Raw genomic sequence first — 14910 nt, 5'->3', positions numbered from 1 at the left:
AGGCGTATTCCATAGATTTGCTTATTGTTCTGTCCTCAGAATATTCAATGCTGAACTGATGACAGTTATTCTAATTGCTAAAGTGGTATTCAGAATAATTTCCATAAGATTAAAATGAAAAAAAGTAGTAACCATGTGAAATGGGAAAATATGCCAGCAGAGCAGAGAAAACTAGCTAGAAGAGAGAGACGAGTTGGCCAGTGGCCGGACGTAATCATGCCCTTCATCCATCCTACACGGATGCTGGGGTTCTTGGTGCTGGGAAATAGAGTAGCCATATACTTTTACAGTTGACAAAATTAGAAGGGGGCTCTCATCAACATCCAAACGTAATTAAACACTAATATGAAGACTCAAGAAAGCATCTTTACAAGAGCCACATAACTCATCACAACATGTAAATCTGACAACAATAATGATGGCGCCAAAATGGGGTGCATATACGCATTCGTGCCTAAAGATCACATGACTGGCATGCCAAATCCTTATTTTACTAAATTTGGAAACACATGAGTATTCTTTTGATAAACAAACAGATAAGTAGTATTGTCATTACAAATTCAACTTGCTAATGAAATGGCTTCATTGAAGGTATGATAATAGGGATGAAACTTGCCCATGCATTATCACTTCCAGATTTCTAGTGGTGGTGATGATCTTGAACATAGCGAAGACCACAATACTTGCAAATAGCTGGCTCATCCAGGTCTAGGCATATGAACTCAATTGGGTGCCCAAGTGCAGGATCAATGTCTGCAACCAATAACAGTTTTACCCAAATAATTTTCACTTCTAAAGAAAGCTTATTGAGTTGATCTTGCAGTATAATCCATAAGTAGCTTTGCTCTGGATAAATGTAAAAGATACAAGGAAAAGCATCATAAAACCTAACCTCCTTCACATGCAACGATCCTGCCCTCAACCTTGATGGGTGGAACTTCATTGATCAACTCCATGGGAGATTTCTTGCTTGTATCCTATTAATAAGAATAATAATAATAATAAAAGATCATTGACTTATAACTTCTAATCAATACATGACATGGTAACCAACTGGGTTTCTAACGTTGGAAATAGACACCAAGAAAGAGTAAGACATTTAATGTGCATAGGAAAACATTGAGGCAAAAGCTTGTGGAAAGGGCACACAAGCAAACATTAGATTCTCTAACATAGAACACGGTCATTGCTCTAAAAGGAAGCTGACAATACGAATACCATTGAATTGCTCTGAAACTAAGCTGACAACATGAATACCATTGAAAAGCGAAATAAGCTCTTCGTTGAGTACAAAATGCCAAGAACTTCATCAATGTTTTCATTGAAATGCAGGAAGGATATACACACAGTACAGTCGTTCCCACAGTGTAGTAAGTTGGCATATGAATCTGGGAATCTGTGTTCAATTACTGCTAAATTCATACGCTGGCTCCCCACTTTATTGCAATGATAGTAAACAAGGTCATGGGAATAATGGGGACTGGACACTCTATACGCACCAGCATTCAGTTTTTGCTTTAAAGCTTTTCGGCATTGGTAGAGGAAACTAGACATATCTATTATAGCGTCCAAGGGTTAGTTCAGCAATCTTATTCTATGGGACAAAGGAAAAAAGGATAGCAGAAATTCTGATAAAAAGCCATCTTAAGAATGTGAGAAAAAGGGCAACCATTCTATGAAAGTAAAACATATATTTGCACAGAGTTTTGAATCAAGAACACACAAAAACTACACAATACTGAACAAAATCAGTATCTTCATTATCTATTGACACATCCTCGCCGATAAGCTATGATGTTAATTAATTAATTTATTTATCAAACACAATTCTTTCTTCCTTTCTTTACTGAAAGATTAGATTTGAAAAGAGAAAAATAGATTCCCACTGCAGATGAATGGAAATTATCGTAATAATCAAGAGAATAATGAGTAAGATCATGTTAATGTCAATCAATTAGGTAAACTTAGAAGGGAACCTGCATCCATTTGGCGGTGTGGTTGCTGATTTGACTCCTGACGAGGCTGAAATTTCTGGTCCCCGCTGATCCCAATTTGGACGATCTGATTAGGGTTCTAAATAGACTGGACGCCATTGCTGAGTGCTGATTGCTCCCCCTCACGCTGAGAGAGCCGAGACAACGGTATAGAAGGAGCTACAGTTGAAGAATCAGTTTGATTTGAAGGCCCATGTAATCAAAAGACATTAGCCCATATTATATATATATATGGGCCTTGACTTCGAAACAAACTACATAAGGTGAATGTCGTTTATTAAGTGCGTCATGTCGCATACTCTCGGTTTCTCATTTCTCTCGTAGTAGACGGTTGATTTGATTTGATGCCTGCAATTTCCAACCCAATAAGGCAATAAGATTCACACACACATGACCTCATTACAACGCTTCATGATTCGGCGTTGCAGAATTCAAGGACCCAACAACACCGCCATTTCATTTGCAGACCATCTTCTCACCCGAAGCTTCTTCACTACAAGTCTTGTAAATTTGGATGCCCAACCCAATCTCCAAGCTTCAACAACTAGCCAAGACGACCCAGCAAAAATAATTGCAACCCAGTTGTCAAATTGCACTACCTTACAAGAATTGAATCAAATTTATGCCCATGTTATCAGAACCCACTTGTTACAGCTTTACACCGCCCCATTTCACTGGAACAACATCATAAGGTCCTACACTCGACGAGATGCTCCAACCAAGGCAATCTTTGTTTACCTTGCTATGTCTCGTTCTGGTGTTTTGCCTGATTGTTACACCCTCCCCATTATTTTGAAAGCCCTCTGTCAACTTTTTGCTGTAGAGATTGGTAGGCAGCTTCATTCCGTCGCTCTAAGGCTGGGCCTTGACTCCAATGAGTACTGTGAGAGCGGGTTTATAAACTTATACTCAAAGGCGGGAGAATTTGAAAATGCACGCAATATGTTTGAGCAAAACCCCGAGAGAAAGTTGGGTTCTTGGAATGCCATCATTGGAGGCCTTTCACAAGGTGGGCGTGCAAAGGAGGCGATAGACACGTTCATAGAGCTCAGGAAATGTGGTTTCTTGCCGGACGATGTGACCATGGTTAGTATCACATCAGCTTGCGGTAGTTTAAGTGACTTAGGCTTGGCTCTTCAATTGCATAAATGTGTTTACCAAGCTAAAAACGTGGATAAATCGGATACCTTGATGTTAAATTCGATTATAGACATGTATGGGAAATGTGGGAGAATGGACTTGGCTTATATGGTGTTTTCAAGGATGGAGCAACAAAACGTATCGTCGTGGACATCTATGATCGTGGGTTATGCGATGCATGGGCATGTGAACGAAGCACTTGAATGCTTTCGGTGCATGAGAGAGGCAGGAGTGAGACCTAATCATGTGACCTTCGTTGGGGTACTCAGTGCATGTGTTCATGGTGGGACTGTGCAAGAGGGGAAATTTTACTTCGACATGATGAAGAATACATACGGGATAAAGCCCCACTTGCAGCATTATGGATGCATGGTGGATCTTCTTGGCAGAGCGGGATTGCTCGAGGAGGCAAGAAAAATGGTTGAGGAGATGCCAATGAAGGCAAACTCGGTAGTCTGGGGCTGCCTGATGGGTGCCTGTGAGAAACATGGGAACGTTAAGATGGGGGAGTGGGTGGCTAAGCATTTGCAAGAATTAGAACCTTGGAATGATGGGGCTTATGTTGTTTTGTCTAACATATATGCCAGTAGAGGTTTATGGAAAGAGGTTGAGCGGATACGATTGATTATGCATCAGAGAAAACTCGCTAAGTCTCCTGGTTATAGCTTGTCAACAAGTGCAGATTGACATTCGTGTATCATAAATGTGCCTGGCATTTTCCAAGAATGAGCTGATATAAATGCTATTCTTTTTACGCATCTGCACGACATTCCCAAAGAGCTGTTGAAGGAGCAATTTTTTTTCTTTCCTAGAACCGGAGTTGTTCATCAGTTATTCAAATTTTGTGCAAGGTGCAAAGAGTAACAGATGCACCCCTTTTGTCACAAAAAGCAAAGCCATAGAATGAAAGAATTAATTTGTTTTGTCCCTGCAATCTTATCAAGAAAAACATATAAAAATAAAATAGATGTATTTCAGTGGTTTTGAAACACCAAGAGATAAGTATCTCGGTTGAGAAGGGTTTCTATCCTTAGCAAGCAGACTTGAGAAAGGAAAGAGCCATATCAAGGTAAAAAGATTAGTTTCATGGCACAATTTTCTGATTTCTTTCTTTTTGCTCAAGATTTCTGGTTCCATTCAACTCAAGGGTTCCTGGCCATGATGATTTCTATCATCATAAAAAGGGTCAGTAATCTCTCTAAGGGACAGCTCCGCTCAAGTAATTCCGAGGATACGATCTGCACCCAGCAGTTTGTTTGATCAATCCACAGAAATTCTTGGCTATGATGATTGAAATCATCATAACCAAGGTTAAGAATCTCTCCGAGGCTTGGCTCCGCTCAAAGAACTCCAGCAGTGTTTTCAGGTTTGCCTTCCATGATGATTTCAATCATCATGTTTTATGGCATAGTCTATTCCATCATGCACCACCAAATAAGCTCTTCCAGGAGCAAAGAATCTCTCAAATCATGGATGTAGAGATGAACCCACCATGGGATCAAAATCAAAAGAGCAAAGGCTTGTAATTACAAGTCCCTGTGTAAAATTTCTGCATGAAGCATCCGAAACCAAAAGGGGCGCATGGAAATTGAATTGCCTCCTCATGAGTGTTTGCTGCCTGCAAGCCAACGAAAAAAAGCCAACAGAGGAAGAATAGGAGCAAAAGAAAAAGTGGTTCTGTGTGTTGGGTTTTGTTAGTAAAAGACAAAACAAGGGGGATAAAAAAGTAATGAAATAAAAAAAGGGGGCTGTATCGCACAGCCCCTCCTCCCTCTCTTGAATATTTCTTTGGTTTATTATGACTGGGAAAAAGAAAAGGACATGGACAATGGTACATCAACAGCAAACACAAAAGAAAAAAGGGGAGCTGGCAAGGCATGTACCACAAGTTCTCTCTTGGGTTTCTGAAGCAAAATGACAGGTGGTTTCCTCCACCAAACTCCAAAGCCTTCAAGCTGGCAGCACAGTCTGTTCATGCAAAAGAGAAGACAAGAGGTCAGAAGCATGGAAACAGACAAAAGAAAAAAAATCAAAGGAAAAGAGGAGTTCAAGGGGGGGAATTACCACGTGAAAGGCAAGAGGATTTCTTGAGTTATTGACCTTGGGAAAGTTACAGCACACAAAGGACAATAAGAGAGTTTGTCTCTTTTGGTTCCAAGTCAGCCCAGAAGCATCCAATTAATTGGAGGGTCTTCTATTGCTACCGCTATTGCTGTCCATGCAAACAAAAGTCCTAGTTAATTCAATCAATAAATAAAATAACAGAGAAGAACTAAGGAATGGCATGTGGGTTACCACGTGAAATCCGCTTCCGTTTGATGGTGCAACAGGTGGCTTGAGCAAAGTTATGTGCTGGTCTGGAGAAGCAAACGAAGAATAATGTTAAGACTTTCGTTTTGTGGCTGTTTGCTGGTGCACTACATGTTTTTTTTTTTTTTTTTTTTATATATAAGGAAGACAACCCAATCCTATGTGGACAAGAAGTTTGCTTCACTGGATGATCCAGCAGTTCCAAATCAATAAGGAGTTTAATCCATACTTCACCTGGAGAAGGATTTCTATCCTTTGGGTGTCTTAATCAAATTGAAAGACACCTGTTAATGGCACCAATACGTGAGGGATCCAGCTGGAGCAAAGCAAGGCCTTTGGTTTACTATGTTTTGCTGAATGTAAACAGAAGAATAAAAAAAAAGGAATAAAAGCTTGTGGAGAATCAAATTCACATGAAGTCAATTGCTGGGGCTATGACACTACATAAGCGAAACGAAATGAAGGGCAAATGAATTTGCTGACAGATTTCTACAGAGAGCAACAAACACGAGGTTCTTCGTTCGTTGTTCTTAAATGCGGCAGGACAGTGAGATTTCTCTCACAGATGCCTTGAGCATCCAAAGCCACAAACAAGCATCAAAGGAGAATAGCAGACGATGTGGGGGAGAACCCACAAAGGGGAAGGCTGCTGGAGAATTTTTACAGAGAGGGAGGAAAAACCCGAAAAGCCACAAAGGCAGAGAAGGACAATCGTGAGACTGGAGGAAAAATGAGGCTCAACACCCCTACTCCCTGCAAAGACAGAAGCAGAAAAATGAGGCTCAACACCCCTACTCCCTGCAAAGACAGAAGCAGTCAGATACATGTTGCATCTTCAACAAGGCTCCTCTCCTGAAGTCCCCTATGATTGGGTATAAAACCCACAAATCAAATTTTGGGGCAGCATTCCTTGAATCAAAATTTCTTGGATGTTCAATCCATCATGGGGTTATAAACCCTGAAATCAAAGCATTGGGTTTTGCACCCCGGAAACAAAGTTTGGGTTTTGCATCCTAAAAACAAATTTGGGTATTGCACCCAAAAAATAAAGTCTGGGTGTTTCACTCTCAATCAAGGCTTGGGTTTGCACCTCAAAAAAAAAATATTGGATACAGATAGAAAAAATTATGCCGCTGTGGGGATGGTTTGTGTGTTCCATGACGTTGCCTCTGCGCCATTCTCAAATATGGCATCCCAAAATTGATTTGTTACAAACAGTAATGGGAAGAGTCTGTAGCTTAAAAAGAATTCAAAGGGAAGGCCACATGTCGAAAGACCTCTCTCTTGAATTGGAAGAAAACGGGCCATATGGCTGATTGGCTATCAAAGAAAATTTGATATTGGGTTCTCTTTGATTGTAACAAGGAAAAAACCAAAAAAAAAAAAAAGGGTTTGATGCAAGATGTGTTTTGCCAAATTCTTATCTCCTCCAATATGTCGTATGCAAGAGACCAGAGAAGAAAGAATTGGCAAGTTTGACAAAAGCTAACAAACCCAAAGCTGCCAGCTGCATCAATCTGAACACACAAAGTTTGAGTCCAAACACATGCAACCAATCCAAAGGAAGTGTAGATTTCTCTAAGTTCATCCTCCACGGTTCAAGCCATCAAGCTTCTAAATAGGAAGGAGCAGAACTATGGAAAAAATAAGATAAATCGAGGAGATACAATACTTTTCTTTTGCTTCATGGAGAAGCAAAAGGCCCCATGCCAATGACAAACGGAAGGGAAAATCAAGCCACAAGAGTAGCTGGCTTGTACCGACGTCAAGAAGTCAAAGACGATAAAAAAAAGTCAGAGGCGTGATTGTTTAAGAGGGCCCATTCTTTGTAAATGTCCACTAAGCTCAGGAATATGCTTTTACAATATAAAACAAGCATTGAGCTTCGCACAGATAGAAGACAAGGTGAAGGTTTGAAAAAAAGGCTTTTTCAAGTCCCTCACATCACTTTTGGTGACTGCAACAAATGAAAACAAAGTGTCCAGGCACTTGTGCTCCTTTGTATTCCAAGGGGCGAAGACATGAGTTCACTACTTGCAGTACCAAGTTATGCAAGCAAGTGCACAAAAGTGTCAGCAAGGGCTCACGAGAACTAAATCAATTGACGGTCAAGAAGGCTCAATAAAATGCTTACGGCATTCGGGTCTATCTGCCTAAATTCTCAAATGCAAGATGGCTACCAAACATGCCCACAAAATCTCAACAAGAAATATGGGAATCAATCACTGTGGCAAAGAAGCTATTCATAAAGGAGTGTCAAGCGACTCAACCATACCGTGTCGAAGACTCCATTCCAAATAAATGATTGATCGTGCTACGAGCATTAAGCTCACTCTCAAAAGATACCAAAGGAGCATCAATATGGATTAACAGGCTTATCAACCACAATAGCCCATTAATCTCAAATCCTCCAAATCATGCATGGATACAAATGCAAATGTCAATTGTAGAGAATTAGTGGGTTCATCAAAAATGCCCATTATTTTTCTTGGACATTGGAAAAAGGAAAAAGGGTACAAAACCATCCAATCTTCCCCATGGGTCATCTACCCATGCAAATTTCAATGAGATTAAATCTCTCAAACACAAATTCTCAATTTTTTAGGTGGGTCCCAAAGACACATTCTCACACTTACCCATTAATTTCCAAATCAATTTGGAACTACGTCGGTTTGATCCCGTCAAGGGTACGTAGGCAGTCTAACATCCCAATAGACGCAACCGCAATCAAATTTAAATATCTGGTTTATCTTAACCAAATTCTGCCAAAAAAAAAAAACTTTCCCAAACGCAATGGTCAATGTTTAGGAAAAATTAATGGGATAATTAAAATTACTCATTATTTTTCTTGGACATTGACAACAACGAAAGTGGTACAAAACCATCCAATTTTCCATGGGTCATCTACCCATGAAAACTCTAATGAGATTAAATCCAAGTCTCTCAAACAGAAGTTCTCAATTAGTGGGCTACACTTACCCATTAATTTCCAATATTTCCCATGGGTCATCTACCCATGCAAATTTCATTGAGATTAATTCTAAATCTCTCAAATACAGATTCTCAATTAGTGGGCCATACTTACCCATTAATTTCCAATTTCCCATAGGTCATCTACCTATGAAAATCTCCAAATTGTCCTAAAGACACAAATTCTCAATTAGTGGGCCACACTTACCCATTAACGTCCAAATTTCCGAACTACGTTGGTTTGATCCCTTTGAAAGGGTACGTAGGCAATCTAGAGATTCAATCTAGATGCAACCATCCCAAATGCAATCCCATATCGAATCCCTGGTTTATTCAGCTAAATTCACTCAAACACTTCTCAATACAATTCAAATCAAATTTCCCTCGCAATGGGTCATTTATTCATTGCGATTCTTTGAACTACGAGTGGCTTGATTCCCGCAAGGGATACGTAGGCATCCTGAGGTTGGACTTGGGAGCAGTTGCAAAATCAAACACACACGTTCTGTTTCTTTATGATGGAATCAAAGGGTGTTCCCTTGAAGCAAGGGATTGTAATTAAGAGACTTGCGTCTCGAATGGGTCGAACCTAAAAATAATAAAACCCCGTTATTTAATTAGTGGTGGTGAAATTATATTTGGAGGATCACATTTTCCTTCAACAGTACAACAAAATTATTGTTTATTCAACATCCAAAGAACAGAATGCTGTACATGTTCCCTAATTGACTGCTACAATATCTTGAATAATTATGGTTTGTCAAGATCACCACAAGGTGATATGTCCTAATGAACATGAACTTTTGTACAATCTACAAAATGAAGCTGTATTGTTAGTACAAAAGAACTAGCAAGGTTGTGATCTATTCTTCAGAGTCTTGACCATTTCCTGAAATCAGTTACCTCCATATATTAAGGATACCAAGTAATGTTGCTGAACTAATGTTAGACTTCCATATCCATTGACCATGATTCAAGCCAGCAGAAACAGTCTCCATGTGTCAGACTATGACCCACCGAGCCTCTAACCATTGAGCATAAGCATTTCATGTTCGACAGATTTCTCCAGTTACTAATTTCAAGTCTAAAATCAACCAACGAGCTTTTTCCCACTCAATCAATGGAAGACTGAACAAGTCTCGACCCACCATCCTGTTATGCCAGTATGCAACCTCGTAATGTTTGTTGATCATTGGTCTTGAAGATATGTATTCAGCATCCCTCACAAATTCAATTAATGGTACACCCAAGATATGTTTGTCACTGGCAATACAATTACTAGGGATCACCCTATCCCTCTCTGTCATCAGTATTCCGTACATAACATCCCATAACTAAATCGGTTCTGAAATGCGGCTTTTAGCTTTTTAGCTTGGATCCAACTTCTAGGTTCTCCAGAAATGAAATACCCAAATTACTCATGGAATGCAAAACGTTTTCAGCTTCTAGTCCCTTTCCCCCAGATTTATAAAAATGCACAGCTGCGCTCAAAATAAACCTGTCTGCCGCTACAGACTCACTTATCTGTTCAAAAAACTTGATGCCTTCTTCTACAAGTCCATAGTCCATGTAACCTCTCAGCATAGTCTGATAACATGCCATGTCAGGATTTAAACCAGCTCCAAGTAGTTTCTCATAAATTCTTTCCGCTTCCCCTATCAATCCCATTTTGGAAAAAGCAGAGAGTAAAAGGTTAAAATGAGCACAGGAACGATAGACACCATTTTCTGGCATAGAGTTAATGGTTTCCTCTGCTTCTGTGTATTTCAGACTCTCTGTGTACGCTCGAACTAGGGATAGGTAGGTGAAGGAGTCAGGTGAGCAACCATCTTGCTGCATGGCTTTGAATAATTCCTCTGCTTCTTTATAAAGCCCCCCAGCAGCATATACATTGATCATTATATTATAACTGACCTGATTTTCACATAAAAGACAACAGATTACACTTATATACACACTTCCGAAGCACATACCATATAATGGTGAAAATCAATTCATAAGAAATGTAATCTTTTCAACCACCAGGTTGCTTGGGATAAGCCATACTGTTGCACCAAGGTGTATCCTCATGATTTCTTTATTGAGTAATTTGTCAAAATAACTCTTTATTTATCTCTTTTAAGTTTTAACATAACCTCATTTATGCATACCATCCCAGGTTTTATCCCTTGTTCCCTCATTTTGGTAAATAGCAGAGATGCTTCCTGCCTTTTTCCTACAAAACAGACGCATTGAAGTTAGGGAGATTTACAAATTACAAGCAACGAAGAAATCCGATAGCTGAAGATGTTACAAGATATCCACTAGAAAGTAAAGAAGTTACCTTCCATATATAGTTATAAATGCAAATTAAATACATTATCTGCTGAATAGAGCATTTAATGTTATAAACATTCCATTAGCACCAATGAATTGTATAAACTGTCAAGAGTGGCCAAATATAAGATACAGAAATGTTTCATAAATTCATGGACGTTCTTTGTCACCATGAACTAAGCCAACATAGCGAAACTGTGGAACATCATTCAAAAAATTTGTGTGACAATATTTAGATTTGTTTTTTTACTAAATGGAGGGGGATTTAGAACAATACCAGCTTTCCCACAGTAGCTAATGAGATTCATATATGCCTTCTCATCCAGAGACAAACCCAAGCTGCAAGCAGTATTGAACATCTCTACAGCCCTTTCCAGCTTTCGACCTCGACCGTAAACACTGCACCCATAGTTCGTCAATATGAACAGCATTCAATGTATCTTTTTCACTTATTTCACAAACAAAGAGAAGTATACCAAGCTCTTACCTGATCATGGTGCTGTATGTCTGAATCGATGGAATAACCCCCTCAGAAAGCATGCACTCATAGATACTGGATGCAAAACGCAATCTACCTGCAGCATGAAATGTACCAAGTTATTGCAAGCTTTCTTCTACTCGTGTATTCACTAATAATTGGAGTGGCCCATATGAACCTGCTTCCAGCATAGCCTTAATGAAAGTATTGTATGCCACGGTATCTAGCTCCATGTGGTGTTCCAGGCTTTTGCGGATGACATTCTCTGCTTCTCTATGTTCTCCTGGAGATGAATTCTTATTAATTAACATTGGTGCAAGGAAAGTTATGTGGCAAACTTAAAGGAAATGATTGGTATGGTGGCTTTGTGAGTGCAGCTGAGATGTGGTGTCTTATTGCATTCTGAATAGCACAAAATTATTTGGGACGTTGAAAAGCTTGGTGAAGTATGATATTTTTATACGATGCTGAAAATGAAAATTGGTGGCTCTATTATCTGATAATCTATAATCTTTGCTAGTCTAATTAAGGTTTCCAAACTGATACCACTGTTAGTCAAAACATTGACAACTATGCTGATGGCAACAGCATCCAGATCATGCCCTTCCTCTGAAAGTTGTTTGTAAAGTGAGTATGCCTCCTGTGGTTTACCACATTTGGCATATGCATCAAGCATTGAGTTGCATAGTAACTTTTTAGCCGAAGGAGAATCTGCAAATGCTGTAAATATTTCCAGGGCCTTTTTCAGGTTGTGTTTCTTCCCATATAAACTAATCAAAGAACCAACTGTGGCATCATCCACTCTGCAGCCAAGCTTGGCCAATTGATTGATATGAGTTTCTGCTTTAAATGCATCACCTGCACGAAAATCAATGTCAAAACTGTTCCATTTCTTCAGAGGCATGGTTTAAGAATATCAAGAAAAAATTTACTCAGAGGTGAGTTGCATAAAAAAGTATAATGTTTTACTGAAAAAATCAATAGCATGTATGTTGCTTGCCTTCTCTAATAAAGTTCTTTATGAGCTGACTCACAATTGATAAGCCACTAGAAGCCTCAAGTAATGATGCTAGAACTTTTTCTGTCTCACTGATATTGCCATCTGCCAGATAGAGACTGAGCACCAGTCCAAGGGCCACAGTGTCATGCTGGTCAAAGGTCAAAAATTTCCCTTCCTTACGTTCATACATAGCCCAAGAAATTGTCTGGATGAATCTACTATCCTGGTATAATCCATTTGTACCCAGCTCTTCTACAAACTTTTCAGCATCTCTAAGCATTCCCTCCTTGCAATATACTCTCATAACTGTCCTGCAAAGTTCCTCGTCCAAATCTACCCGGTCTCTTCTTATCTGGGCAATAAAATCCTTACCCTTTTCGATTAAGTCCAGTCTTATATACAAATTGAGCAAATCATTACAAGAGCCTGCATCAGGGAGTCCAGTCTTGGATAGAGCCTGAAATGTTACTTCAGCAGAACTCAGATCTTCCTTCACAACATAACACTGCAATAAGACAATATAAGCAAATCTTGAGAGCCAAATGTTTTTTCTAGACTTCATTAGTTCAATAACTTCTAAAGCTTTCTCGCAATTCCCTGAATTGAGATGGACTTGTGTCATTGCTAAATATGTTTTCTGATCACTAAGTAGACCCAGCTGCTCCATCTCAGTAAATGCTATCTGAGCATCCTCATAAAGACCAAGTTTTCCATATATCCTAATGAGCAAACCATAGATGACCTCATCAGCTGCAATTTTCTTCCTTTCCATTTCTGAAAAAAGAGAAAGGGCTTTGGAATAATCCTCCGTCTTGTAATACAATGTCAGAAGTGAAGCACAGGTGTAGTTGCTCGGGACTATTCCTAGAGACCTCATGTCTTCATATAGTCTTAGTGCTTCGTTATATTTGCCACTTTTGGTGCTTAAACTGATGAGCAAACTATAAGTTGCCTCCTCAGGAACAAATCCAGCATTCTTCAACTCAATGAAATTCTTGAGAGCCTCGTCATGGAGGCCTTCTTTGACGAGTGAGCAAATTACTACTGTATAAGTAAATTTATTAGGTACCACTCCTATGTCCACCATCTGCCTCCAAATTTCTATGACCTTTCCGTGGAGTGATTTCTTCTGCAAGGAGGACAACATGAAATTATAAACAGCAACAGAAAGCAGAATCTCCCTTTCCTGCACAGCTGAATAAAACGCCAGCATAGCCTTGTGACGTCCCCATCTGGCATATGTACAGAGCATGGTGCCACAAGCAACTTCATCAGGTTCACATCCAGATTCAAGCATCTCCAAGAAGGTTTGCTCAGCCAGCTTGATCTTCCCAACTTGGCCATATACACGCAAAACGATTGTGTAGACAATAACACTTGGGCGGTAGCTTAACTGTTAAAACATAAGGTCGTCTATCAATCATCACACATAGTATACATAGTAGTGCATTGATCCCACATACTCTAACTATACTTAGAAGTAAGGAAGAAGAAAAGCAAAGCAACACGAAAATTCAGAGTCTGTAATCTGTTTACCGTGAAAAGCACATATTTTATTTATTTATTTCTGTATTGAAAATTCACAAAAATCCACATGAAGTTGGAAAATTGATAACAGAAAGAAATGAGTAAACGTACTAGTAATTAAATTAAATTAAAATAGAATGAAATGAAATGAGAGAGAGAGGGAGAGAGAGAGAGATGAGAAAAGCAGGAAACCTGCAATTTCATCCAAGAAAATAAGTCCCTGACTTGCCTCCAGCCCTTTTGCTCCTTGAGCACCACACACATTTCTCTAAAGCTGAGCTTCCCAACAAAGGAGGCCATGACGGTGCGCATGTCGTACTGTCCCTCGGCCTTCTCGGACAGCGCCCTGACGTGCTTGATGGCGGCCACCACGTGGCGGCCGTAGAGGTGGCCGTTCCTGTCGTCCTGCAAGTAGCTGACCATCTGCTCGGGGGTCCTCTTAATCCATTTGGGGGTGTGGGCTTGTGGGCCCTGGTTCCTGCGGAGGGCGCTGAGGTAGTTGGCCTTGGCCTTGATGATGCGGCGGGCGTTGTCGTCGGAAAGGGGCTTCTTGGGGTTCTTGGACTTGGGTTTCGGGCGGTCCGGGTGTTTACCGTCGCTGAGAGACCAGGGGTCTGGCCTCACTGACGAGGAGGACGGCTTTACTATGATATTCATATTGACATTGGTGGTCGTTTTAGGTTTCGTTGAGGTCGAGGTCGAGGTTAAGGATTTTAAGGCGATGGTATTGGATTGGGAACAGTGGGAAGAGAGCAGTGGATTAGTAGTGCACAGGAAGGACGAGGAGTACGTTAGTGACTCCATTTCCGCGGGAAAAGCAGCAGAAGAACCAACCGCTGCGACTCTACTCTCTGACTAGAGAGAGAGACTGTAGACGGAGAGGGGATAATATTAGTGTTGTTTAATTAATTAATATCAGCCCGTACTTAATCCGAAATCGTAATCGTAATCGTAAGTTTAAATTTACCTCCCTTAATATCGCACGAATATGTATGTATAAAAATAAAAAATATCAATACAGTATTTGCGTCGTCTGTTTCAGTTGAACTTCAAACTTCAGAGGTAGACTCCTGACAGAGAGAGAAAGCGTCATGTCGTATGTTTATCANTCTAAAAACTGTTTGTTTGTTTGTTCTTTTTTTTTTTTAGTTCAAGAATTAGTTTGGCTGAAAAAA

General features: G+C 39.9%; 3 protein-coding genes and 1 long non-coding RNA gene across 4 annotated transcripts; 1 reads left to right on the top strand and 3 right to left on the bottom strand.

Annotated features, from left to right (window-relative positions):
• Positions 1–318: 318 nt before the first annotated feature.
• Positions 319–2199, bottom strand: LOC117618725 (NADH dehydrogenase [ubiquinone] iron-sulfur protein 6, mitochondrial). Its single transcript, XM_034348432.1, has 3 exons — positions 1977–2199; positions 893–977; positions 319–753 (listed from the first exon to the last, which is right to left on the bottom strand). The coding sequence occupies exons 1-3, from the start codon at positions 2091–2093 to the stop codon at positions 641–643; spliced, it is 315 nt and encodes a 104-aa protein (XP_034204323.1). The 5' UTR covers positions 2094–2199; the 3' UTR covers positions 319–640.
• Positions 2200–2300: 101 nt separating this feature from the next.
• Positions 2301–4007, top strand: LOC117619318 (pentatricopeptide repeat-containing protein At1g77170, mitochondrial). The gene has a single exon (XM_034349238.1). The coding sequence runs from the start codon at positions 2385–2387 to the stop codon at positions 3819–3821; it is 1437 nt and encodes a 478-aa protein (XP_034205129.1). The 5' UTR covers positions 2301–2384; the 3' UTR covers positions 3822–4007.
• An 80-nt stretch (positions 4008–4087) lies between these two features.
• LOC117617234 lies at positions 4088–7043 on the bottom strand. The gene is made up of 4 exons (XR_004584315.1): positions 5679–7043; positions 5430–5491; positions 5199–5346; positions 4088–5102 (listed from the first exon to the last, which is right to left on the bottom strand). It is a non-coding gene; the product is annotated as an uncharacterized LOC117617234 (long non-coding RNA).
• A 2028-nt stretch (positions 7044–9071) lies between these two features.
• LOC117619555 (pentatricopeptide repeat-containing protein At5g27270) lies at positions 9072–14648 on the bottom strand. Its single transcript, XM_034349538.1, has 8 exons — positions 13928–14648; positions 12209–13601; positions 11755–12066; positions 11387–11491; positions 11218–11305; positions 11008–11129; positions 10565–10629; positions 9072–10328 (listed from the first exon to the last, which is right to left on the bottom strand). The coding sequence occupies exons 1-8, from the start codon at positions 14537–14539 to the stop codon at positions 9774–9776; spliced, it is 3252 nt and encodes a 1083-aa protein (XP_034205429.1). The 5' UTR covers positions 14540–14648; the 3' UTR covers positions 9072–9773.
• Between the last annotated feature and the right edge of the window lie 262 nt (positions 14649–14910).

Source organism: Prunus dulcis, chromosome 2, assembly GCF_902201215.1.
Source record: "Prunus dulcis chromosome 2, ALMONDv2, whole genome shotgun sequence".
Classification (NCBI taxonomy): domain Eukaryota; kingdom Viridiplantae; phylum Streptophyta; class Magnoliopsida; order Rosales; family Rosaceae; genus Prunus; species Prunus dulcis.
The sequence above is the reverse complement of the archived record's forward strand: the minus strand, read 5'-3'. Positions and strand labels throughout refer to the sequence as shown.